Below are 22,980 nucleotides of genomic sequence, written 5' to 3'. Positions count from 1 at the left end.
CCGAGTAACTTTCACTTTTTTTTTCTGTGTATGCCAATAATGTCTATTTTAGGGTTTGCAAATTTAGCATACATTGTGGCCACAAGGCCCCAAATGTATGTTAATTCAAAGCTGTCTGCTGCTATACAGACATTTTAACTTCTCTCTATCTTCTTCTGGACTTGTTCTGAAAAGTTCATGGCTAACTGGTGTTTGTGTGTGTAAGTGCTCAGTCACTCAGTCGTATCTGACACTGTGTGACCCCGTGGACTGTAGACTGTCAGGCTTCTCTGTCCATGGAATTCTCTAGGCAAGAATCCTGGAGCAGATTGCCACTTCCTTCTCCAGAGGATCTTCCTGACCCAGGGATCAAACCTGTGTCTCTTGCATCTCCTGCATTAGCAGACAGATTCTTTGCCACTAGCACCACCTGGCTAAAGAGCCCCTAATAGTTATCGTGGTTGTTACTTTTCATACAGAACCTTACACAGTGTCTGTGTACATAACAGTTCTCTGAGACTGCATGTTTTATTTTAATTAAAATGAAATACTACTGGTATACTACAAAGAGAATGTGACATGAAAGTCATTCAGTCGTGTCCAACTCTTTGCGCTCCATGGACTATACAGTCCATGGAATTCTCCAGGCCAGAATACTGGAGTGGGTAGCTGTTCCTTTCTCCAGGGGATTTTCCCAACACAGGGATCAAACCCAGGTTTCCCTGCATTACAGGCAGATTCTTTACCAGCTGAGCACCAGGGAAGCCCATAAAGAGAGATAGTTGCTAAATATGTGCATGGGGCTTCCTTGGTGGCTCAGAGGGTAAAGCGTCTGCCTGCAATTCAGGAGACCCAGGTTCAATCCCTGGGTTGAGAAGATCCCCTGGAGAAGGAAATGTCAACCCACTCCAGTACTCTTGCCTGGAAAATCCCATGGACAGAGAAGCCTGGTAGGCTACAGTCTATGGGGTCGCAGAGAGTCGGACATGACTGAGCGACTTCATTGACTCTTGCCTAAATCCGTTTGCCAATCTTTACTGCACATAGAATAAATTTAAAACAGAAACAAAATTCTGCCTGATCTGGCCACTACTTAGTTCACAGTCTAATACTGCATTGATATGCTCTCTGCTCCAGCTATACTGGCTTTCATTTCACTCCTGAAAATAAGACCCTTCCTACCAAGTCCTCTGTACATACAACTCTTTTAGTGCAATGCTCTTTGCTTTGACCACACTGGCTTTGTCTGTGGGACTGGATATTTTTAAAAGAGCTTCCTGGGCCCTGCTTCTAGGGATTCACATAATATGTCTGGGGTGGGGTCCAGGAATCTATTTTACCAATCTCACTTAACACTGCTGATGGAAAGAGAATGCAAAAGGTTGTGAATTAGTTTTATTTGGAGCAAAATGTGGACTAATAGTCTGGGAGGTAGCATTTCGATAACTCTGAGAGCTGCTCTGAAGAGGTAGGAGGGGAGGTCAGTGTTATATATAATTTTGGATAAGGAAGTCTGTGCAGTCAAGCATACATTTTGGCCAAGGCTTGCTGTTTGTAATGAAGAACAGATGTCATCCTTAATAATTTTAGTGCTTTTCTACATACGAGGAGATGTAAGAGTTGGACTCATAAAATCATCTTTTGAAAATATCTGACTATCTGAAGGTCTGTTCTGCCAGTTTTTCCCAGAGCACAGATGCCTCATTCCTGAACCTGACCCTGAACTTGACCCTGAACTCCTTTAAAGGGGGGTGTTAAAGGTCAGTGGCTGCAGTGACTAGTGACTTAGTCCTTGTAGAGGCAGATGGCAAGTGCCAGTGTTTAGTTGGCAACATTCAAAACTACAAGGCCAAGACTATATCTTCTTTGATATTCTTTATAACAACAATATTTTGGATACTAGCATTTCATTCATATTGTTGCATTGTTGGCAGCTACCTCGTGTGGATCTCTGTAATGATGGGGTTTGTTACATTTCATCCTGACAATAGAGCAACTGGCAAACTAAGGGTGAGCTACCGAGATTCAGAAAGCTGTACACATCCCCCAGCATCATGCAGAATCAAAATCTGAACCAGTGTTTCTTTGAATTCTAAAATCTTCACTCAAAGAGACTAAAGTGACTTGTCCCCAGTCACCATATAAAGTCTGCCCTAGAAATCCAGTGTTCATACTTCTGGTCTAGTGTTCTTTTGACACTCACATAATGTATGTTCTGTGGAGAAGAACAGATTTTAAATACACAGAGAAGGATTTCCCTGGTGGCCCAGTGGTTACGACTTTACCTTCTAATGCTAGGGGTGTGGGGTTCAATCCCTTGTTGGGGAGCTAAGATTCCCCTATGTCCCATGGCCAAAAAACCAAAAAATAAATAAAACAGAAACAATATTGTCACAAATTCAATAAAGGCTTTAAAAAGGATCTACATAAAAAAAAAAAGTCTTTAATGAAGAAAGAAAGAAAGAATATTGTGGGTGAACAGAGACAACTGAACCAAACTTATGTCTAATTTCAACTTAGTTTGCTACCTGATTTCTCAAATATAAACATGCTATAGGCTTTTAGCTAATTACATATTTTTCCAAAAGTTTAACTTAACTCTGGAAGGTATTTTCTTTTTGTAACACTATCACATAAAAGTTTTTGTTTTTGTTTTTTTAGAAATTAGTTTTAAATGCATTTACTTCCTGATAGATAAGGACTTTTTAAACCCCTTGAATCGCTTCATATCATTGTCATTATCAATTCATTGACTTTAATACTGTCTTCCTTTCAGTTTTTCTTCTATACGTCTATAATTTGTATAGTTCCTTCCCTTTAATTTATTTTCTCTCCCTCCCTTTACTCCTTCTCTCCCTTTTCTTTCTTATTTCCTTTGCTTAGTAAATATTTATTAAAGTGCTATTAAGTAGTTATCAGAAACAATGCCACATGTTTAATAAAAAGCAATAAAGGACTTACTTGCCTGCCAGGAGTTCATCTTTCAAATTGCATCCTCTAAACCTAACCCTAGTAGCACCTAAATAGCTTATGTGAATAAAAGTTATGTATGAGAATAAAAATGTGGCATTACTTTGTTTTAATACTTAAGTATAAAAGAGACTTAAGAAGTAGTGGAGAAATCTTCTCATGGAGAAGACTCATGAGAGTTCCTTGGAGAGCAAGGAGCTCAGACTAGTCAATTCTAAAAGGAAATCAACCCTGAATATTCACTGGAAAGACTAATGCTGAAGCTGAAGCTCCAATACTTTGACCACCTGATGAGAAGAGCCAACTCACTGGAAAAGACCCTGATGCTAGGAAAGATTGAAGGCAAAAGGAAAAGGGCGTGACAGAGGATGAGATGTTAGATAGTATCACAGACTCAATGGACATAAGTTTGACTAAACTCTGGGAGACAGTGAAAGACAGAGAAACCTGGCATGCTACGGTCCATAGTCACAGAGTCGGACATGACTTAGCAACTGAACAACAACATAAAAGAAAGGTAGTTTTAAAAAAATACTTCAGTTCTGTTCAGTCACTGTTATGTCTGACTCTTTGTGACCTCATGGACTGCAGCATGCCAGGCTTCTTTAATGTTGAATGTATTTCTCTTCAAAATTTAAATTTAAATTTTAAAAATATAGTTAAAGTTTACTTTGTCAGAAAAAACAAAAAAGAACTACATGATCTTTTGGATAAAATGAAAACCTATGTACAAACGTGAAATTTGCTCCATTTCCTATTTTTGACCACTGCCTTCACTAAGATTTTACAAGTAGTAATGAATAATTCTTGAATTTTGTTCCTTTAAAAATCTATTCCCTACCTGTGAAGTAATTAAAAAAGTAAAAAGGTAGGTAATAGGGAATAAAGGACAAGAAACAGCAAGAAAGGAAACACATGTAAGCTCTTCTGTCCTAGAGAACAGGAGCTTTGACAGCATACCGAGTTATCAGTATTCATACATGACAAGCTGAAACCCACGAACCTTCAGTAATGCATTCCTTCAATAATGCATCTGCGGGGGATGTGAAAAGAATTGGAAAAGGCTGAAAAAGTCACTGCTTTTCTAAAGTGTCCAAATGAGTCTTTCTATGATACCCTAGTTTTGTGAGCTCTATCTTTAGACGTGGGTCTATTTATTTCATATTTTTTTGGTTTGTCCTTATGATTTGGAAACACAATGAGAGCTTATGGTAAGAGATGGATTGGCTCAGGGAGTTTATGCTTTGATTCTAGGGAAGAAACTATAATGTTCAATCCAGATAGGGTATATATTTTATATGCTTTATATTTGATAGATATAAATAGGGCTACAGACAGAAAGAGAAAAAACAGAAATAAGGAAGAAAGAAAGAAGGATAGAACGGAAGGGAGGGAAAAGAGAGAAAGAGAGAAAGAAAGGAGGTAACAGGGAGAGAGATTAATTCATTGAGTGAATTGATGAAATAAATATATCAGTAACTGCAGATAACAAGTCAGTAATAATTTCTGGATTCTGAGATTGAATACAGAAATCGTGAAGCAAGTTTTTTCCTCAATCAGAAAAATAAAGCTTTTTGCACATTTTTATTTTATTTTATTTTTTTGCACAGCAAGAAAACAAGGAACCAGAGGAGAAGAGAAGAGATGCTCATATAGATACATAGCTCACCAAGTGCCAATCATTGCTTTTTACAACCCCTGGGCATCCTCCTGGGAGAGTTTTCTAAGAACTTATTTTTAAAGTATCTTGGGAAAGTTAGAAATGATTTTAATAGGTGTAGTTTCCCAGTCAGTGTTTTTCAGTACAAGAGATAATTAAGAGGAAAATATTTTGTGTTCTGGTTTAGCTTAATTAGGTTTTACCTTCTATTCTAGGTCTATAGAAAACAGTTGCCTTTAGGGACTCTGGAAAAGAAAGGTTTTTAAAATATACATTTACTGAGATTTTTATATAGATTTAATTGTGCATATGTCAAGAACATGTTGTGTAACTCCACCTCCTGCATCTTGGGAGTTAGGTCTTCACAATGGTGTGAACTATGAAGTTTAGTGCTTTAACTTTCACTGAAAAATATGCTTATTAAGAAAATGTTCCTTTAATTTGTCTGTGAATTTTATCTAATATTCATTAAGTATTAGAGAATTGTTATCTCCCAGCATTCTGCTAGGCCTAAGATCTAAAGCTGCAACCAAAGCATATATGATTATGGCAAGTTGAATATTATACTTAATGGGATAAATGGAGTATAAACAAGTAAGTACACAATGTAACATTTTAAGTGGAAAAAGGCACTATGAAGAAAAATAAGTAAATATTATGAGTAGGAATAAAGGAATTATTCAATTTATTTGGAAAAAACAAGGAAGAGCTGCCTTAAAAAAAAAATGTTTTATCACAATAGGAGAATGAGCAAGGAACAAAAATGAATATATAACTCAAATATTGTTCTGAATGTGATAATAAATTGTTCTGATAGATTATTTACACATTCATATCTGTATTTTATTGCATATACAAATTCTTTAAATGGTAGCAATGTTAATATCTAAAAGATTGGGTACAAATATATACAATTTGCAGAAAATCTCATATGTACTGAATAATAAACACTAGAAAGGCATAAAAATACCAAAAATATACAATTCTTGGTATCTACTGTGACATGTGCTCTGTACAATAATCTAAACACATGCAGCCAGTCTGAGGCAAACTATTTCTCACAAGAACTTAATATGGAAGATATTACTAACTTGAGCGCTAAGTCACTTGAGTCGTATTGACTCTTTGATACCCTATGAACTGTAGCCCTCCAGGCTCCTCTGTCCGTGGGATTCTCCAGGCAAGAATACTGGAGTGGGTTGTCATTTCCTCCTCCAGGGGATCTTCTCGACCCAGAGATCAAATTCCCATCTCTTGTCTCCTGCATTGGTAGGTGGGTTCTTTACCAGTAGCACTACCTGGGAAGCCCTGTACTAACTTAGGTCATTCAACATTTCCATTATTTTGCAGCTAGTATGAGAAAGTAGCAAGATAAAAACAAAGAATTGTGATTACATTCTTCTTCAGTCGCTCAGTAGTGTCCGACTCTTTGCGACCCCATGAATTGCAGCACGCCAGGCCTCTCTGTCCATCACCAACTCCAGGAGTCTACCCAAACCCATGTCCATCGAGTCGGTGATGCCATTCAGCCATCTCATGCTCTGTTGTCCCCTTCTCCTCCCGCCCCCAATCCTACCCAGCATTAGGGTCTTTTCCAATGAGTCAACCCTTCGCATGAGGTGCCCAAAGTATTGGAGTCTCAGCTTCAACATCAGACCTTCCAATGAACACCCAGGATTGATCTCTTTTAGGATGGATTGATTGGATCTCCTTGCAGTCCAAGGGACTCTCAAGAGTTTTCTTCAACACCACAGTTCAAAAGCATCAATTCTTCGGCGCTCAGCTTTCTTCACCGTCCAACTCTCACATCCATACATGACCACTGGAAAAACCATAGCCTTGATTAGACGTACTTTTGTTGGCAAAGTAATGTCTCTGCTTTTAAATATGCTATCTAGGTTGGCCATAACCTTCCTTCCAAGGAGTAAGCGTCTTTTAATTTCATGGCTGCAGTCACCATCAGCAGTGATTTTGGAGCCCAAAAAAATAAAGTCTGACACTGTTTCCACTGTTTCCACATCTATTTGCCATGAAGTGAAGGGACCAGATGCCATGATCTTAGTTTTCTGAACGTTGAGCTTTAAGCCAACTTTTTCACTCTCCTCTTTCACCTTCATCAAGAGGCTCTTTAGTTCTTCTTCACTTTCTGCATAAGGGTGGTGTCATCTGCATATCTGAGGTTATTGATATTTCTCCTGGCAATCTTGATTCCAGCTTGTGTTTCTTCCAGCCCAGCGTTTCTCATGATGTACTCTGCATAGAAGTTAAATAAGCAGGGTGACAATATACAGCCTTGACGTACTCATTTTCGTATTTGGAAGCAGTCTGTTGTTCCATGTCCAGTTCTAACTGTTGCTTCCTTGCCTGCATACAGGTTTCTCAAGAGACAGGTCAGATGGTCTGGTATTCCCATCTCTTTCAAAATTTTCCACAGTTTATTGTGATCCACACAGTCAAAGGCTTTGGCATAGTCAATAAAGCAGAAATAGATGTTTTTTTGGAACTCTCTTGCTTTTTCAATGATCCAGCGGATATTGGCAATTTGATCTCTGGTTCCTCTGCCTTTTCTAAAACCAGCTTGAACATCTGGAAGTTCACGGTTCACATATTGCTGAAGCTTGGCTTGGACAATTTTGAGCATTACTTTACTAGCGTGTGAGATGAGTGCAATTGTGCACTAGTTTGAGCATTCTTTGGCATTGCCTTCCTTTGGGATTGGAACGAAGACTGACCTCTTCCAGTCCTGTGGCCACTGCTGAGTTTTCCAGATTTGCTGGCATATCGAGTGCAGCACTTTCACAGCATCACCTTTGAGGATTTGAAATAGCTCAACTGGAATTCCATCACCTCCACTAGCTTTGTTCGTAGTGATGCTTTCTAAGGCCCACTTGACTTCAGATTCCAGGAGGTCTGGCTCTAGGAGAGTGATCGCACCATCGTGATTATCTGGGTCGTGAAGATCTTTTTTGTACAGTTCTTCTGTGTATTCTTGCCACCTCTTCTTAATATCTTCTGCTTCTGTTAGGTCCATACCATTTCTGTCCTTTATTGAGCCCATCTTTTCATGAAATGTTGCTTTGGTATCGCTAATTTTCTTGAAGAGATCTCTAGTCTTTCCCAATCTGTTGTTTTCCTCTATTTCTTTGCACTGATCGCTGAGGAAGGCTTTCTTATCTCTCCTTGCTATTCTCTGGAACTCTGCATTCAGATGGGAATATCTTTCCTTTCCTCCTTTGCTTTTCGCTTCTCTTCTCTTCCAAGCTATCTGTAAGGCCTCCTCAGACAGCCATTTTGCTTTTTTGCATTCCTTTTCCATGGGGATTTTCTTGATCCCTGTCTCTTGTACAATGTCACGAACCTCTGTCCATAGCTCATCAGGCACTCTGTCTATCAGGTCTAGACCCTTAAATCTATTTGTCACTTCCATGGTATACTCATAAGGGATTTGATCTAGGTCATACCTGAATGGTCTAGTGGTTTCCCCTACTTTCTTCAATTTAAGTCTGAATTTGGCAATAAGCAGTTCATGATCTGAGCCACAGTCTGCTCCCAGTCTTGTTTTTGCTGACTGTATAGAGCTTCTCCATCTTTGGCTGCAAAGAATATAATCAACCTGATTTCGGTGTTGACCATCTGGTGATGTCCATGTGTAAAGTCTTCTCTTGTGTTGTTGGAATAGGGTGTTTGCTATTACCAGTGCGTTCTCGTGGCAAAACTCTATTAGCCTTTGCCCTGCTTCATTCTGTACTCCTAGGCCAAACTTGCCTGTTACGCCAGGTGTTTCTTGACTTCCTACTTTTGCATTCCAGTCCCCTATAATGAAAAGGACATCTTTTTTGGGTGTTAGTTCTAAAAGGTCTTGTAGGTCTTCATAGAATCGTTCAACTTCAGCTTCTTCGGCGTTACTGGTTGGGGCATAGACTTGGATTACCGTGATATTGAATGGTTTGCCTTGGAAATGAACAGAGATCATTCTATCGTTTTTGAGATTGCATCCAAGTACTGCATTTCGGACTCTTTTGTTGACCATGATGGCTACTCCATTTCTTCTAAGGGATTCTTGCCCACAGTAGTAGATATAATGGTCATCTGAGTTAAATTCACCCATTCCCGTCCATCTTAGTTCGCTGATTCCTAGAATGTCGACGTTCACTCTTGCCATCTCCTGTTTGACCACTTCCAATTTGCCTTGATTCATGGACCTAACTTTCCAGGTTCCTATGCAATATTGCTCTTTACAGCATCGGACTTTGTGTCTGTCACCAGTCACATCCACAGTTGGGTATCGTTTTTGCTTTGGCTCCATCCCATCATTCTTTCTGGAGTTATTTCTCCACTGATCTCCATTAGTATATTGGGCACCTACTGACCTGGGGAGTTCATCTTTCAGTGTCCTATCTTTTTGCCTTTTCATACTGTTCATGTGGTTCTCAAGGCAAGAATACTGAAGTGGTTTGCCATGCCCTTCTCCAGTGGACCACAATCTGTCAGACCTCTCCACCATGACCCATCCATCTTGGGTGGCCCCACAAGGCATGGCTTAGTTTCATTGAGATAGACAAGGCTGTGGTCTGTGTGATCAGATTAGCTAGTTTTCCCTGTCGGCCACCACCCCCGGCCCCAGGGCCCCGGCCTGGCCTAGGCCCTGTAGGCCGCCGCCTCCAGCCCTGGCCCCTGGCCTGGCCTAGCCCCTGCCGGCCGCCGCCCCCAGCCACCCTAGCCCCGGCCCGGCCCAGCCCCTGTCGGCCGCCGCCCCCGCCCCCCCGGCCTGGCCTAGGCCCTGTCGGTCACCGCCCCCGGCCCCCTGCCCCCTGCCCGGCATAGCCACATGCTTTTTCTTAATTATTTTACTGAGATTTTAAACACACTAAAAAAATTTGAATAATCTGGGAAAAGAGGAAAAGTGAGATCTTAAATTTGCATGAAGATTAGCCTGATTTCTAAATATAAATTTTAAAATGTTAATTATTCAAATCAAATCCATTCAACTAACACACTTAACCCTTATTAAAAGAACTCGTAGTTGGTTTTAATGAGATATTTTCAACAATTTTCTTGAGCAGCCTGGAAGGAAAAAAATCAAACACGTTTTAATAATATTTTCCCTCTCAGTGGGTACTTATTCTTTCAATGTTGATGAAACCCTAGGATTTAAATTCATTGATTGAACATTTAGAGTAGTTTTAGTTTCATTTTTTTACTTTCTATTTAGGATTCCTGCAGCATAGTGCTCTATGAAGCTAACAGTGAATGAACGAACAATCGTCATTTATGCACTCTAATTCTACTGCTGATATTTAATGATAAAACATTTTATTTCCTTTTGTTGGATATCGTTTCAAAACTATAACAAACCCAATTCTATTCACGATAAGCTTCCAAGGACACTAATGAGATGCCATGCAATCTCTTCAGGAGATATTTCATGCAGTTTTCCAGGTCAAATCAAATGTATCTATCTTTAATCTTATTCAATGATGAACGAAATGTATGTATATGTATAATTTAAATATATAAATATTATATAAGTATATTTACATTTTTTCAAAGGTGAACTACACGGATTTTTTTTTTTTAAATCTCAGTTAAACAACTGACTGGAAAGGTCCTAAGAAAGTAATAGTGACGCTTTCAGACATAAGGTAACTTGACTGCAGGATACACACACACACAAACGAATGCTTTTGTATTTATATGGTTTCCTTTTGTTTTCTATTTCTAGAACTTCAACTTACTGGCTCACTCGCATCCAGTCTTTTCTCTACTGCAATGAGAACGGCCTCCTGGGCAGTTTTTCAGAAGAGACGCACTCCTGCACGTGTCCCAACGACCAGGTGGTCTGCACGGCCTTCCTGCCCTGCACAGTGGGCGACGCGGCCGCCTGCCTCACCTGCGCCCCAGACAACCGCACCCGCTGCGGAACCTGCAACACGGGCTACATGCTGAGCCAGGGCTTCTGCAAACCCGAGGTCGCCGAGTCCACTGACCACTACATCGGCTTCGAGACCGACCTGCAAGACCTCGAGATGAAGTACCTGTTGCAGAAAACCGACAGGCGGCTGGAGGTGCACGCCATTTTCATCAGCAACGACATGCGCCTCAACAGCTGGTTCGACCCCTCCTGGCGCAAGAGGATGCTCCTCACCTTAAAGAGCAACAAGTACAAGTCGAGCCTGGTCCACATGATCCTGGGTCTCTCTTTACAGATCTGTTTGACGAAAAACAGCACCCTGGAGCCCGTGTTGGCCGTCTACATCAATCCCTTCGGAGGCAGCCACTCTGAGAGCTGGTTTATGCCTGTGAATGAAAACAGCTTCCCCGACTGGGAGCGGACTAAGCTGGACCTCCCCCTGCAGTGTTACAACTGGTCGCTGACTCTGGGGAACAAGTGGAAGACATTTTTTGAGACCGTACACATCTACCTGAGGAGTCGCATCAAGTCAAACGGCCCCAACGGCAACGAGAGCATCTACTACGAACCTCTGGAGTTTATTGACCCATCCCGGAACCTGGGTTATATGAAAATCAATAACATTCAAGTATTTGGCTACAGCATGCACTTTGACCCGGAAGCCATCCGGGACCTGATTCTGCAGCTGGACTACCCCTATACTCAGGGATCCCAGGACTCAGCACTTTTGCAGCTTCTAGAGATAAGAGACCGTGTAAATAAACTCTCCCCACCCGGTCAGCGTCGTCTAGATCTCTTCTCTTGCTTGCTTCGTCATAGACTCAAGCTGTCTACTAGTGAGGTGGTGAGAATCCAATCTGCTCTGCAGGCGTTTAATGCCAAATTGCCAAACACAGTGGATTATGACACGACCAAATTATGTAGTTAACCATACATGTCAAGCACAACCCAAAATCTTGAAGGAGTTTTTACAGTGCTTTTGTGGAACAGTTTATGTTTGGAAGAGTACCTTTAAATTGTCTTTTCAATATCTGTCTTATATCCGTCAATAACATTGGATGGCAATTTACACACATGAACTTGCTGACAATGAATATATTATACTGCAGTTTTGGTTTCTGAATGAAATAAATACTGACACCAGTCTAGAAGACATTCTACTTTTTACAATAAATTTCATTTGTAATTTTATATGTTCCGTGGCAATGCTTTTGTGCATTACATCCTCTAGAGGGAACATAAAAAGATACCAATAAAATTTTGTAGCTGAACAGTTATTAAAAAGAAATGCTGTGGGATTCCTTTTTTCCATGAAACGAGTTCTATTTTGATATAGCTTGTTAGAACCTGGGGAAAATTCCCCAAGATTTTTTAATTGAAACATTTGAAGGTTCCTTTCAAAAGCCTTTAGGGAAAACCCAACTAGGTAGAATGCTTAGCATTTGGTTGTATTTTTATGGTTAACATCATAATGGCGATGCTTTATTACCTATACTTATAAACCAGACACCATCATTATTAAACAGACAAACTTATTTCCCAACTAAATATCCAAACATTCTGGAAAACACACAGAAAGTCAGGGTGCTTATAAGCACATCATGGAGAAAGTAAAGCCTTCATTTCCTCAGCAACTTGCTTTGTCATTCTCTTTCTACATTCTAATAACCAGCAATCAGCATACTCTACACACTCATTTTCATTTCAAGTACTAAAAGCCTAGTTATTCCAGTACTTTAGCAATGTCAATAAGATAACATTTCTAGAAATCATAAATTGTAATATTCTGGTGTAAAATAAATGGTCAAATAACTAATTCAAGTGTAAATATACATTTTTTCCTCTCAGAAAAACTAGTATTACTAAAATGCATTTTGAAGTGCAAATTCTTTCAATACAAACTATTTTGAGTCCAAATTTTTGCTTGAAATTCCATATTACCCATGATATAATATTAGATATATTAGGCTTCCCAGGTGGCACTAATGGTAAAGAACCTGCCTGCCAATGCAGGAGACATAAGAGATGCAGATTCAATCCCTGAGTCAGGAAGATCCCTTGGAGAAGGCCATGACGACTCACTCCAGTATTCTTGCCTGGAGAATCCCATGGACAGAGAAGCCTAGCAGGCTACAGTCCACGGGGTCTCAGAGTCAGACATGACTGAAGGGACTTATCACATACAATATTAGATATATAATTAATGCTTTTTATCTAATGAATGTAAGTTGTGTTTTTGTTCAGATATGTGAATGTGTTTGTAAAGTATGGTGATGCTCTTATCACTCTGCTCTTGTTTAAATATTTCATAAACATTTCTTATAATGTAAACCAATGCACTGTCCAGCCCAGGTTTCCTGTTGAGGTCATGAAGTTATTTCTCAGAGCACAAAGAAGGGAACCTATGACATGATTGAACATAGTAAGAATGATGATGAAAACATCACTTCCACATTCTGGATTCTTAAACTGTTTGTTTAGATTCCAAAGCATTTTAAGAAAAGGTAGCTCAGACATTGCATGCCAATTCAGTCACCATAAGTGTGGCAGAGCTCTTCTAACCCCTGCCTGGATAACTGATTTTCTTTCTTTAATCATCTGAGTTTTTTTCCCCTTACTTTTGCTATTATCAGTAAATCAACTGAAAAGACACATAATTATTTAGCACCATTTTTCTGATATCATAACAGATATACTTTTCATTTAATTCTGACAACACTAGGCTGTACATTATCATTCCCATTTTCTTGGTGGAAGAAAAGCAAATAGAGGCTCAGAGTGGTTTGTCAAATTCCTCAAGATCACAGACCAACAAGTTAAAAAACCAGCCTTCCAACACAACTTTTCTGGAATGAATTGTCTTCTTTTCAGTGTGCCACTGAGCTTTAAATGAACCATCCTATTTCTGTATTTAATCTCATTACATGCACAGGTTTATAGTGAAACAAGAATCATTTATAACATTGAGGTCTAAATCATTATAAAACACATACCTTCACAGTACACCGGCGTAATTAAATAAACCGGAATGTATCATCCAAAATTGATCACCCACAAAATGACCAAGCTTATCGAATATAGATACACCATATATTTAAAAAGACATTTGCTATAAAAGTCAGAACTGCAACTAAGACTTTTTCCAGAAGCGTTTTAGAGGCCCAGATGTCCAAAGCCACTGATCTCAGAAACCACCTGAGCAATGTGTGTGGTCACCAGTGGACTCAGAACAGCAACCATTCTTGGAACTTAAGGAAAATGTCAGCAATCCTACTTTCATTGCTCAGCTCACTCTGTGCTAACAGGCTTATGAGAGAGAAGCTCCTATGGCTAAAGGTAAGGTTATACCTGGCTAGGGTGGCTAAGGGTTTATCCTGAGACTTGGCATGTGTTGCCACAGAAGGCTACTGAAAGATGATTGATCATTTTCATTCTGCCTTGGTAACAGCTTCAGTGAATATTCAGTATTTCTGACTCCATTTTTCCCTTGAAAGTGGAAAAGTAATATGAATGTCTTTCTCTGACTGTTGGGTCCAACATGAATAATATGAATACAATGTAAGTAAACCTACCAAACAGATTCTAAAGCACTATACAGATTTAAAGGATAAGTAATCAACACCTTTTAATATTTTTGTTTCTCATATGCTACCAGTAAAGTCAAACAAGCAATAGACAATATAATCTACTTAATTCAACATTTGTTTGCCAACATGGGAAAAATGCTTTATGATTTTGAAAATTTTTAATAAAAATAACTTTATTCAAAATCTTACTTACACCAAAAAGTTGAAAAATCATATTTGAAAAGACAGGGTATTTGATTTATTTTTTGATATTTCTAATGTAAGCTTCTAAACTTGGGGTTAATTGACCTTAAAAAATTCAGTGAAATTTGAAATTCTGAAAATTCAAAAATATATTGAGAATACATCTTGTTTCCAGAAACATCTCGTATTGCTCCAGATTTTTTGATAACTATCATAGATTTGACTTACTTTCCTTTTCCTGTCCCAGGTTGACTTTTTGCAAGCTAATCAGTATTGAAATGATCACTGTAAGCTCAAAAAAATTTCTGAAATAGCTGATGGGCTTCCCTGATTTGAATAATGTCAGAAAATTGATTTTCCTTTTGCCTTCTTTTTTTTTTTTAATGACTCATCAGGATGTAGAAATATTTTGGAAGGAACCAGCTCCATGTATTGCCCTCTAATTAGGTATGTCCCCTTTTTGTAAATATGCCTCCTTCTTTCTTTATGGAGGTTATTTAAGAACTCCAGTTTGAATAGATCTAGAAAATAAATAATTTTAGCAACGAAAGAGCAAAATAAAACCATGTATATTTGTTATGTGGGAATTATAGAATATAGGAATTCACCTGGATGAAAAGTTGAAAGTTTCAGAAATCCAGTAGAAAATATAACTTTTAAATAATAAACTTGGCTTAAGATTTTAAGAAGCTACATATATGTCTTCCAAATCAATGGACAATTGAAAAGAACATACCAAATCAACCTTAGAGAAACTGAAAACAACCTCATTCTGATTTGTTTCCTAGAGCATTTAACTGGCATAATGAGTCTTTAGCAAAAATGCATCTTCCCTATGCATCACCTGGCCATAAATAAGGTGCTTATAATTTGAAACTTCAGAGTTACAGATGTTAAGCTTGTGATATTCTTTGGCAATAATAGTACAATCATCTGATGTATTTTTTTTTAATTTTTATTTATTTATTTGGCTGTCTCAGGTCTTGCAGAATCTTTCACCATGGCTCATGGGTTCTTTAGTTGTGGCCTGCGGAGTTCAGTAGTTGCAGCCCACAGGCTTGGTTGCCCCACAGCATGTGGCATCTAGTTCCTTAACCATACTTTGCATTGCAAAGCATATTCTTAACCCTGAACCACAAAGGAAGCCCCTCATCTGAATTTTTAAAACCTGAGAGCTTACTGAACTACTTTTCTATAGCTATCAACCTTCTACTTTCCTCTTCTCCGTCTCTGTCATCACAGTTGTATTTCTACCTCCAGGCTCTCCTAGAGATAGATATATATATTATAATTCAATCACTGTATAATGCTCTAATATTTTGAAAATTTCCTTAGCTGAAAATTTTTAAAAACATCTCCATTTTTTATATGAAAGCAACATTAACTATTTTAATGAACTATGAATGACTAATAAATTAGAATATCCATGTCAAATTATTTGATATTGAGAACATGCAGCCAAGTTTGGTAAATTAGTACATATAAATGAAATTCAATCCAAAGCAAAAATTCCACACTTGAAATTAACTCATGTACTGGCAATCAGAAGATTAAATGATTATTTAATGACTGAAGTACTATTTCATTCTATGATTATACAGTATAACTGTCAAATAAAATCATACTACATAATACTTGATTACTTAAATGTCTATGCTGTATGTACAATAAAGCACTGTTCAGAGAGCATAGTGAATTCAAGGATTTTATGGTAACCTGGTGAACTGATCCCAGGCTTCTAACTTTGCCTCTCCCTTCACTAAAATGGCATCAAGGGTCCTGAAAGTATCTTCAAAGTGCACGAATAAATAAATAGGAAAAAATGAGCCCATAAAAAAAAATTGTAGCAAAAATACAGGCTATGACACTCAAAATGCTAGTAGTCATACATTTCAAAATTAACTATATGTGTGCATGTGCTTAGTCATTTCAGTCATGTCTGAATCTATGTGACCTCATGGACTGTAGCCTGCCAGGCTCCTATGTCCATGGGATGCTCGAGGCAGGAAAATTTGAGTGGGTTGCCATGCCCTCCTCCAGGGGATCTTCCCCACCCAGGATCAAACTCCCATCTCCTGTGGCATCTGCATTGAAGATGGATTCTTTACAGCTGAGCCACCACCAGGGAAGCCTAATAAAATTAGTTATTTAGTACAGAAAACTGAAATCAGCTTAATCATTTTACATAGAAGTAACTTGTGATTTTGAAATGTATATTTTTGCTCTTTTATAATAAGTTGGGAAATTTATTCACAATTTATCCATCCCAAATCATTAAAATGAGAGAAAAAATAAAGATTTCTCTGTACTCTACACTTATGTAGGTTATGAGCTTTTCTGGTAGCTCAGTTGGTAAAAAAAAGAATCCATCTCCAATTCAGGAGACCGCAGTTCAATTCCTGGGTTAGTAAGTTCCCTGGAGAAGGGATAGATAACCACTACAGCATTCCTGGACTTCCCTGGTGGCTCAGATGGTAAAGAATCCACCTGCACTGCAGGAGACATGAGTTCGTTCCCTAGATTGGGAAGATGCCCTGCAGAAAGGCATGGCAACCCACTCCAGTATCCTTGCCTGGAGCATCCCCATGGACAAAGGAGCCTGGCAGGATACAGTCCGTGGGGTCGCAAAGAATCATACACGCCTGATCAGCTAACCACAGCACAGCACCATGTAGATTAAATTAAAAAAGTGAAGGTGTTAATTACTTGGCTTCCCTGGTAGCTCAACTGGTAAAGAACCTGCCTGCAAGACAGGAGACCCCGGTTTGATTTCTGGTTTGAGAAGATTCCCTGGAGAAAGGATAGGCTACCCACTCCAATATTCGTGGACTTCCCTGATGGGTTAGCTGGTAAAGAATCCACCCGCAACATGGGAGACCTGGGTTCGATCCCTGGGTTAGGAAGAATACCGGAGAAGGAAATGGCTACCCACTCCAGTATTCACAGTTCAGTTCAGTCATTCAGTCATGTCCAACTTTTTATGGCCCTGTGGACTGCAGCACACCGGGCTTCCCTGTCCAACAACAACTTCCGGACCTTGCTCAAACTCATGTCCACTGAGTCAGTGATGCCATCGAATCACCTCATCGTCTGTCATCCCCCTTTTTTCCTGCCTTCAATCTTTCCCAGCATCAGGGTCTTTTCTAATGAGTCAGTTCCCTTTCATCAGGTGACCAAAGTATTGGAGCTTCAACTTCAGCATCAGTCCTTCCAATGAATATTCAGGACTGATTTCTTTCACGATTGACTGGTTTGATCTCTTTGCTGTCCAAGGGACTCTCAAAAGTCTTCTCCAACACCACAGTTCAAAAATATCAATTCTTCAGCACTCAGCTTTCTTTATAGTCTTAACTCTCATGTCCATACATGACTCCTGGAAAAACCATAGCTTTGACTAGATGGACCTTTGTTGGCAAAATGATGTCTCTGGTTTTTAATATGCTATCTAGGTTTGTCATAGCTTTTCTTCCAAGGAGGAAGTATCTTTTAATTTCATGGCTGCAGTCACCATCTGCAGTGATTTTGGAGCCCAAGAAAATAAAGTCTCTCACTGATTTCATTGTTTCCCCTTATATTTGCCATGGAGATATGGGACTGGATGCCGTGATCTTCAGTTTTTGAATGTAGAGCCTTCTTTCTTGTTTGTTTGTTTTTTGAGAAACAAGTATTTTATTTTATGCTTTGAAGTTAGTGTTTAAAATAAATACCTGTCAATCAGCTAAGACCACTGCTAGGCTTTTCACTCTCCTCTTTCACTTTCATCAAGAGGCTCTTTAGTTCCTCTTGGCTTTCTGCCATAAAGGTGGTGTCATCTGCATATCTGAAGTTATTGATATTTCTCCTGGCAATCTTGATTCTGTCTTGTGCTTCATCCAGCCTGGCATTTTCCATGATGTACTCTACATATAAGTTAAATAAGCAAGGTGTCAATATACAACCTTGTCATACTCCTTTCTCAATTTTGAACCGGTCCATTGTTCCATGTCTTGTTCTGTTGCTTCTTGATCTGCATACAGATTTCTCAGGAGGCAAGTAATGTGGTCTGGTAGTCCCATCTCTTTAAGATTTTTCCACATTTTGTTGTGATCCACACAGTCAAAGGCTTTGGTGTAGTCAATGAAGCAGAAGTAGATGTTTTTCTGGAACTCTCTTGTTTTTTCGGTGTTCCAGCAGATGTTGACAATTTGATCTCTGGTTCCTCTGCCTTTTCTAAATCCAACTTGAATAGCTGGAATTTCTCAGTTCACATACTGTTGAAGCTTAGCTTGGACAATGCCATGAACCTCTGTCCATAGTTTCTCAGGCACTCTATCAGATCTAATCCCTTGAATCTATTTGTCACCTCCCCTGTGTAATCATAAGGGATTTGGTTTAGGTCATATCTGAATGGTCTAGTGGTTTTCCCCACTTTCTTCAACTTAAGTCTGAATTTTGTGATAAGGAGTTCATGATCTGAGCCACAGTCAGCTCCTGGTCTTGTTTTTGCTGACTGTATAGAGTTTCTCCTCTTCGACTGCAACAAATATAATCAATTTGATTTTGATATTGACCATCTGGTGATGTCCATGTGTAGTGTCATCTCTTGTGTTGTTGAAAGAGGGTGTTTGCTATGTCCAGTGTGTTCTCTTGGCAAAACTCTGTTAGCCTTTGCCCTGCTTCATTCTGTACTCCAAGGACAAATTTTCCTGTTACTCCAGGTATCTCTTGACTTCCTACTTTTGCATTCCAGTCGCCTATGATGAAAAGGACATTTTTTTGGTCTTAGAATTAATTCTAGAACGTCTTTTATGTCATCATAGAATCGTTCAACTTCAGCTTCTTCACCATTAGTCGTTGGGGCATAGACTTGGATTACTGTGATATTGAATGATTTACCTTGGAAATGAACAGAGATCGTTCTGTCATTTTTGAGACTGCATCCAAGTACTGCATTTCATACTGTTGTTGATTATGAGGGCTACTGCATTTCTTCTAAGGGATTCTTGCCCACAGTTGTAGATATAATGGTCATCTGAATTAAGTTCATCCATTCCGGTCCATTTTAATGTTCACTCTTGCCATCTCCTGTCTGACCACTTTCAGTTTACACTGACTCATGGACCTAACATTCCAGGTTCCTATGCAATATTGTTCTTTACATCGGACACTACTTCCATCACCAGTCACATCCACAGCTGGATATTGTTTTTGCTTTGGGTCTGTCTCTTCATTCTTTTTAGGGCTATTTCTCCACTCTTCTCCAGTAGCATATTAGAGCTTAATCAGATAAATACAAGAAAGAAAATTATTGCAAGGAAAAACACAAACTAGTCCTACAGTTTGAGGAATGCATTTATGCTTTCAGAAGATTAGATCAATAGTGAAAAGATGTAATGTGTGTGTGTGTGTGTGTGTGTGTGACCCCCGTGGACTATATCCCACCAGACTCTGCAGTCTGTGGGGTTTCCCAGGCAAGAATACAGGGGTGGATTGCCATTTCCTACTCCAGAGACCCTTCCTCACGCAGGGATCCAATCTGAGTTTCTTGAATCTTCTAAACTGGCAGTAGCATATAGTGTTCTGGCATGGAGAATTCCATGGACTGTATAGTCCATGGGGTCTCAAAGACTCAGACGCGACTGAACGACTTCACTTTCCCTAGTGGCTTAGTCATGTTTGACTCTTTGCTTCCCTGTGGTTGTAGCCTATCAGGCTCCTCCGTCCGAGAAATTTTCCAGGCAAGAATACTGAAGTGGGTTGTCATTCCCTATTCCCTTCTGCAAGGGTTCTTCCCGATCCTTTACCACCTGAGCCACCAGGGAAGCCCATGTAGGTTATATGCTTAGTATTTAAAAGAGCCGGGTAAATTAACATAAAAAAGCTATTACAAAACAACAAAAAAACCCATAAATGTTGTAAATGCTTCTAAATAAAGCGCCAATTATGAGTTTGAAATGGGAATTAAAAAAAAATCTTCAATTCTTATAGCAAAAAAATGCTATTAAAATCTAATTTCTAATATAATTGGATATTTCTCTCAGTGTAAATTGAAAAAGTACTTAATGATGAGACTATAATATAAAGGACAGGAGCTAATCATATAGATATAAGAAATAAAATTATTGCAAGGAAAAATACAAAACTAAACCTACTGTTTGGGAAATGCACATATGCTTTCAGGAGATTAAATCAATATTGTAAAAGATGTAATGTGTGTGTGTGTGTGTGTGTGTGTGTGTGTGTGTGTTCACGCGCACACGTGCTCAGTCCTGTCTGATTTTTTGTGACCCCAATGCACTATCCCCCACCAGACTCTTCTGTGTCTATGGGATTTTCCAGGCAAGAATGCTGGGGTAGATTGCCATTTTGTACTCCAGGGCCTCTTGCTCACCCAGGGTTCCAATCTGAGTCTCTTGCATCTTCTACATTGGCAAGTGGATTCTTTATCACTATGCGTAAACTCTATCTCAACGTCATTTTTAAGTTAACTTATAATTAAACAATATATTGATGGAATCTTTTATTATAAACATGACAAAAGTATCAAAATGGGTTCGGAAAAACAAATGATTATAAACAAACAATGAAATTTGCAAATAAAGCTAGTTAATGGGAACTTCTAACAACAATAATATTAAAATAAGTAGTAGAAAAATAAAATATTCAGAAGCATAGTGAGGTAGTTGTGAAAATGACATTTATGATAAAATTCTCATTTTAAATAATTAAAGGGATGATGGTTCATACAAGTTAGATCATTTGATTTTCTATTTAGAAAAGGAGATTCAATAATTGAGTTTATATCTTCAAGCAAAATCAAAGAAGAAACTAAATTCTAGTTGCTTAGGGAGTTAACACTAGCAATGAAAAATAATACAGTGACTGGCTAGGGAGATCTCAAGTGTTAAAAGATTATTCCCCAGGATAGAGCAGTCCAATAAAAAGATAATTTGAGCCATATGTGCAAGCGTATCTGTAATTTAAATTTTTTCTGTAGTTATATTTTTAAAAAGTAGAAGAAAAAGAGAGTAACGTTTAACATTTTAGTTAAGCCAGTATAGCTAAAACATTATAATTTCAAAAGTAATTAGTAAGAAACAGTATTAATAAGAGGGTATTTTATATTGCTTTCTGGGACCAAGTTTTGGAAATCTGGTTAATATTTTACATTTACACCCGTCTCAATTTGGACCAGTCACATTTCTAGAGCTTAAAAGTCTCACGTTGCCACTGTTTTAACAGTGCAGCCCCAGGGTGTGCCCCTCTCCCACTTCTTGTTTTCCTGAGTAGCTTCACTTCCAAAGTGACATTTTCTAGATGAGAGACTATCCTGCCATCTTGATTTAACTCCGTTATCTGCACTTTCAAAGGTTTTCTTTATATATTTTCAAGGTCCCTCCTGATGTTCTTCCACTGTGGGCAAACAAAACTAATCAAAATTCTAACTGTTCCCTCCTTCATCATCATCTGCTCCACACTTCATCCATTATCCCAAGGTTGACAACAGCCTCTACTTTTCAATTTTTGCTTAATTTGGGAGCTCAGACAATATCTCTTGCTTCCTCACTTGCTAGCTCTGCTTAAAAGGATGGTTAAATAGTTGTTAATTTAATTTGTCAGTTTTAAGTGTTTGGGAGTTTTGTTTTTTTTTTTTCTTTTAAATTGCTGTGTGTGCTGTATTGATGGAAGCCTACCATTCATTTTCCTCTATACCTTTACAAACTTGTATCTAGACACCAGAGTCAACTCTTCAACTATAAAACGTTTACCTTGAAAGTGTTGTACATATCTCTGCAGACTAGGGATCTAACTAACCCTTTATCTGTCATATGATTCCTTTCTTAAGCGAGGCCTTGCCTATTTCTTTCTCTATCTCTTCAGAAGCATTTGTTTCACATGGAACTATAATGTACCTATATAACTGTGTATTCAGTGCAAAAACGGCACGCTTTTTCATGCCTACAGACTTTTTCTTCTCCATTCAGCCTGTGACATTCTTTCATCCTTCGCCCTGGATTGCCTTCTAAAAAAATTATAACTGTAATTCTCACTCATGGGTCAGATGAAAAATTGTCTCATATTTGAATTTATTCTTCATCTTACCGTTAGCAAAAAAGGACCATTACCTTTTACACCCTAATTACAAAAAGGTAAAAATGGTAAAAGAAAAAAAAAGTTTTGATATTTTAGTGAACTTAATTTTTTATATATCTATCAGATTGTAGATCCCTAGAAAGCAGAAACCATATACATTCATATTCTTAAGTTTTAACCTGTAATATGTGCTGTTAAGAGACATGCCTAAGATCAAAATTTCTGGTACACAGTGCATTCTATAATTGATTGGTTCAGTGAGTGAATAATGTGAAAGGTGGTTCTAAATTTAAAGATTCTTTCTAGAAGTTCCTATCTGTGATTATTTTAACCCTGTGCAGCCTTTCTTTGTTGTTGCTAGTATTTCCTGAGGGAGGAATAACTTATAATGCTGTGTGTGTATGTGTGTGTGTCTGTGTGTGTGCGCCACACACATGCACACGCTCACATGTGCTCAGTCATGTCTGACTTTTGTGACCACGTGGACTGTAGCCCACCAGGCTCCTCTGTCCATGGAATTTTCCAGGCAAGAATACCGGAGTGGGTTGCCATTTCCTCCTCCAGGGGATCTTCCCAACCCAGGAATCTAATTCTCTTAAGTCTCTGTGAGTCTCCTG

The 22,980-nt window shown here is 38.7% G+C and overlaps 1 protein-coding gene and 1 pseudogene across 4 annotated transcripts in view; one reads left to right on the top strand and one right to left on the bottom strand.

Moving 5' to 3' along the window:
* The window catches only part of BRINP3 (BMP/retinoic acid inducible neural specific 3), a 445,180-nt gene extending 433,372 nt beyond the window's left edge, over positions 1–11,808 (top strand). For both annotated transcript variants that reach the window (XM_081485193.1, XM_081485194.1), the window contains one exon: positions 10,332–11,808. In XM_081485193.1, coding sequence (XP_081341319.1) covers positions 10,332–11,448 — 1,117 coding nt within the window. In that variant the 3' untranslated portion in view covers positions 11,449–11,808. The remainder of the gene's footprint in view (positions 1–10,331) is intronic.
* On the bottom strand, positions 4,531–9,237 carry LOC145504427 (protein CFDP2 pseudogene; annotated as a pseudogene). Of its 2 annotated transcripts, none has more exons than XR_014052199.1 (2): positions 6,085–9,237; positions 4,531–5,783 (listed from the first exon to the last, which is right to left on the bottom strand). The product of XR_014052199.1 is annotated as a protein CFDP2 pseudogene, transcript variant X2 (transcript). The 2 variants fall into 2 exon arrangements; XR_014052198.1 differs by having other exon boundaries at positions 4,531–5,789; positions 6,094–9,237.
* Positions 11,809–22,980: the final 11,172 nt, after the last annotated feature.

This window comes from Giraffa tippelskirchi, chromosome 5, assembly GCF_054371585.1.
Source record: "Giraffa tippelskirchi isolate mGirTip1 chromosome 5, T2T-mGirTip1v1.2.pri, whole genome shotgun sequence".
Classification (NCBI taxonomy): Eukaryota; Metazoa; Chordata; class Mammalia; order Artiodactyla; family Giraffidae; genus Giraffa; species Giraffa tippelskirchi.
Note: the sequence above shows the minus strand (reverse complement) of the source record. Positions and strands in the feature narration are given on the sequence as shown.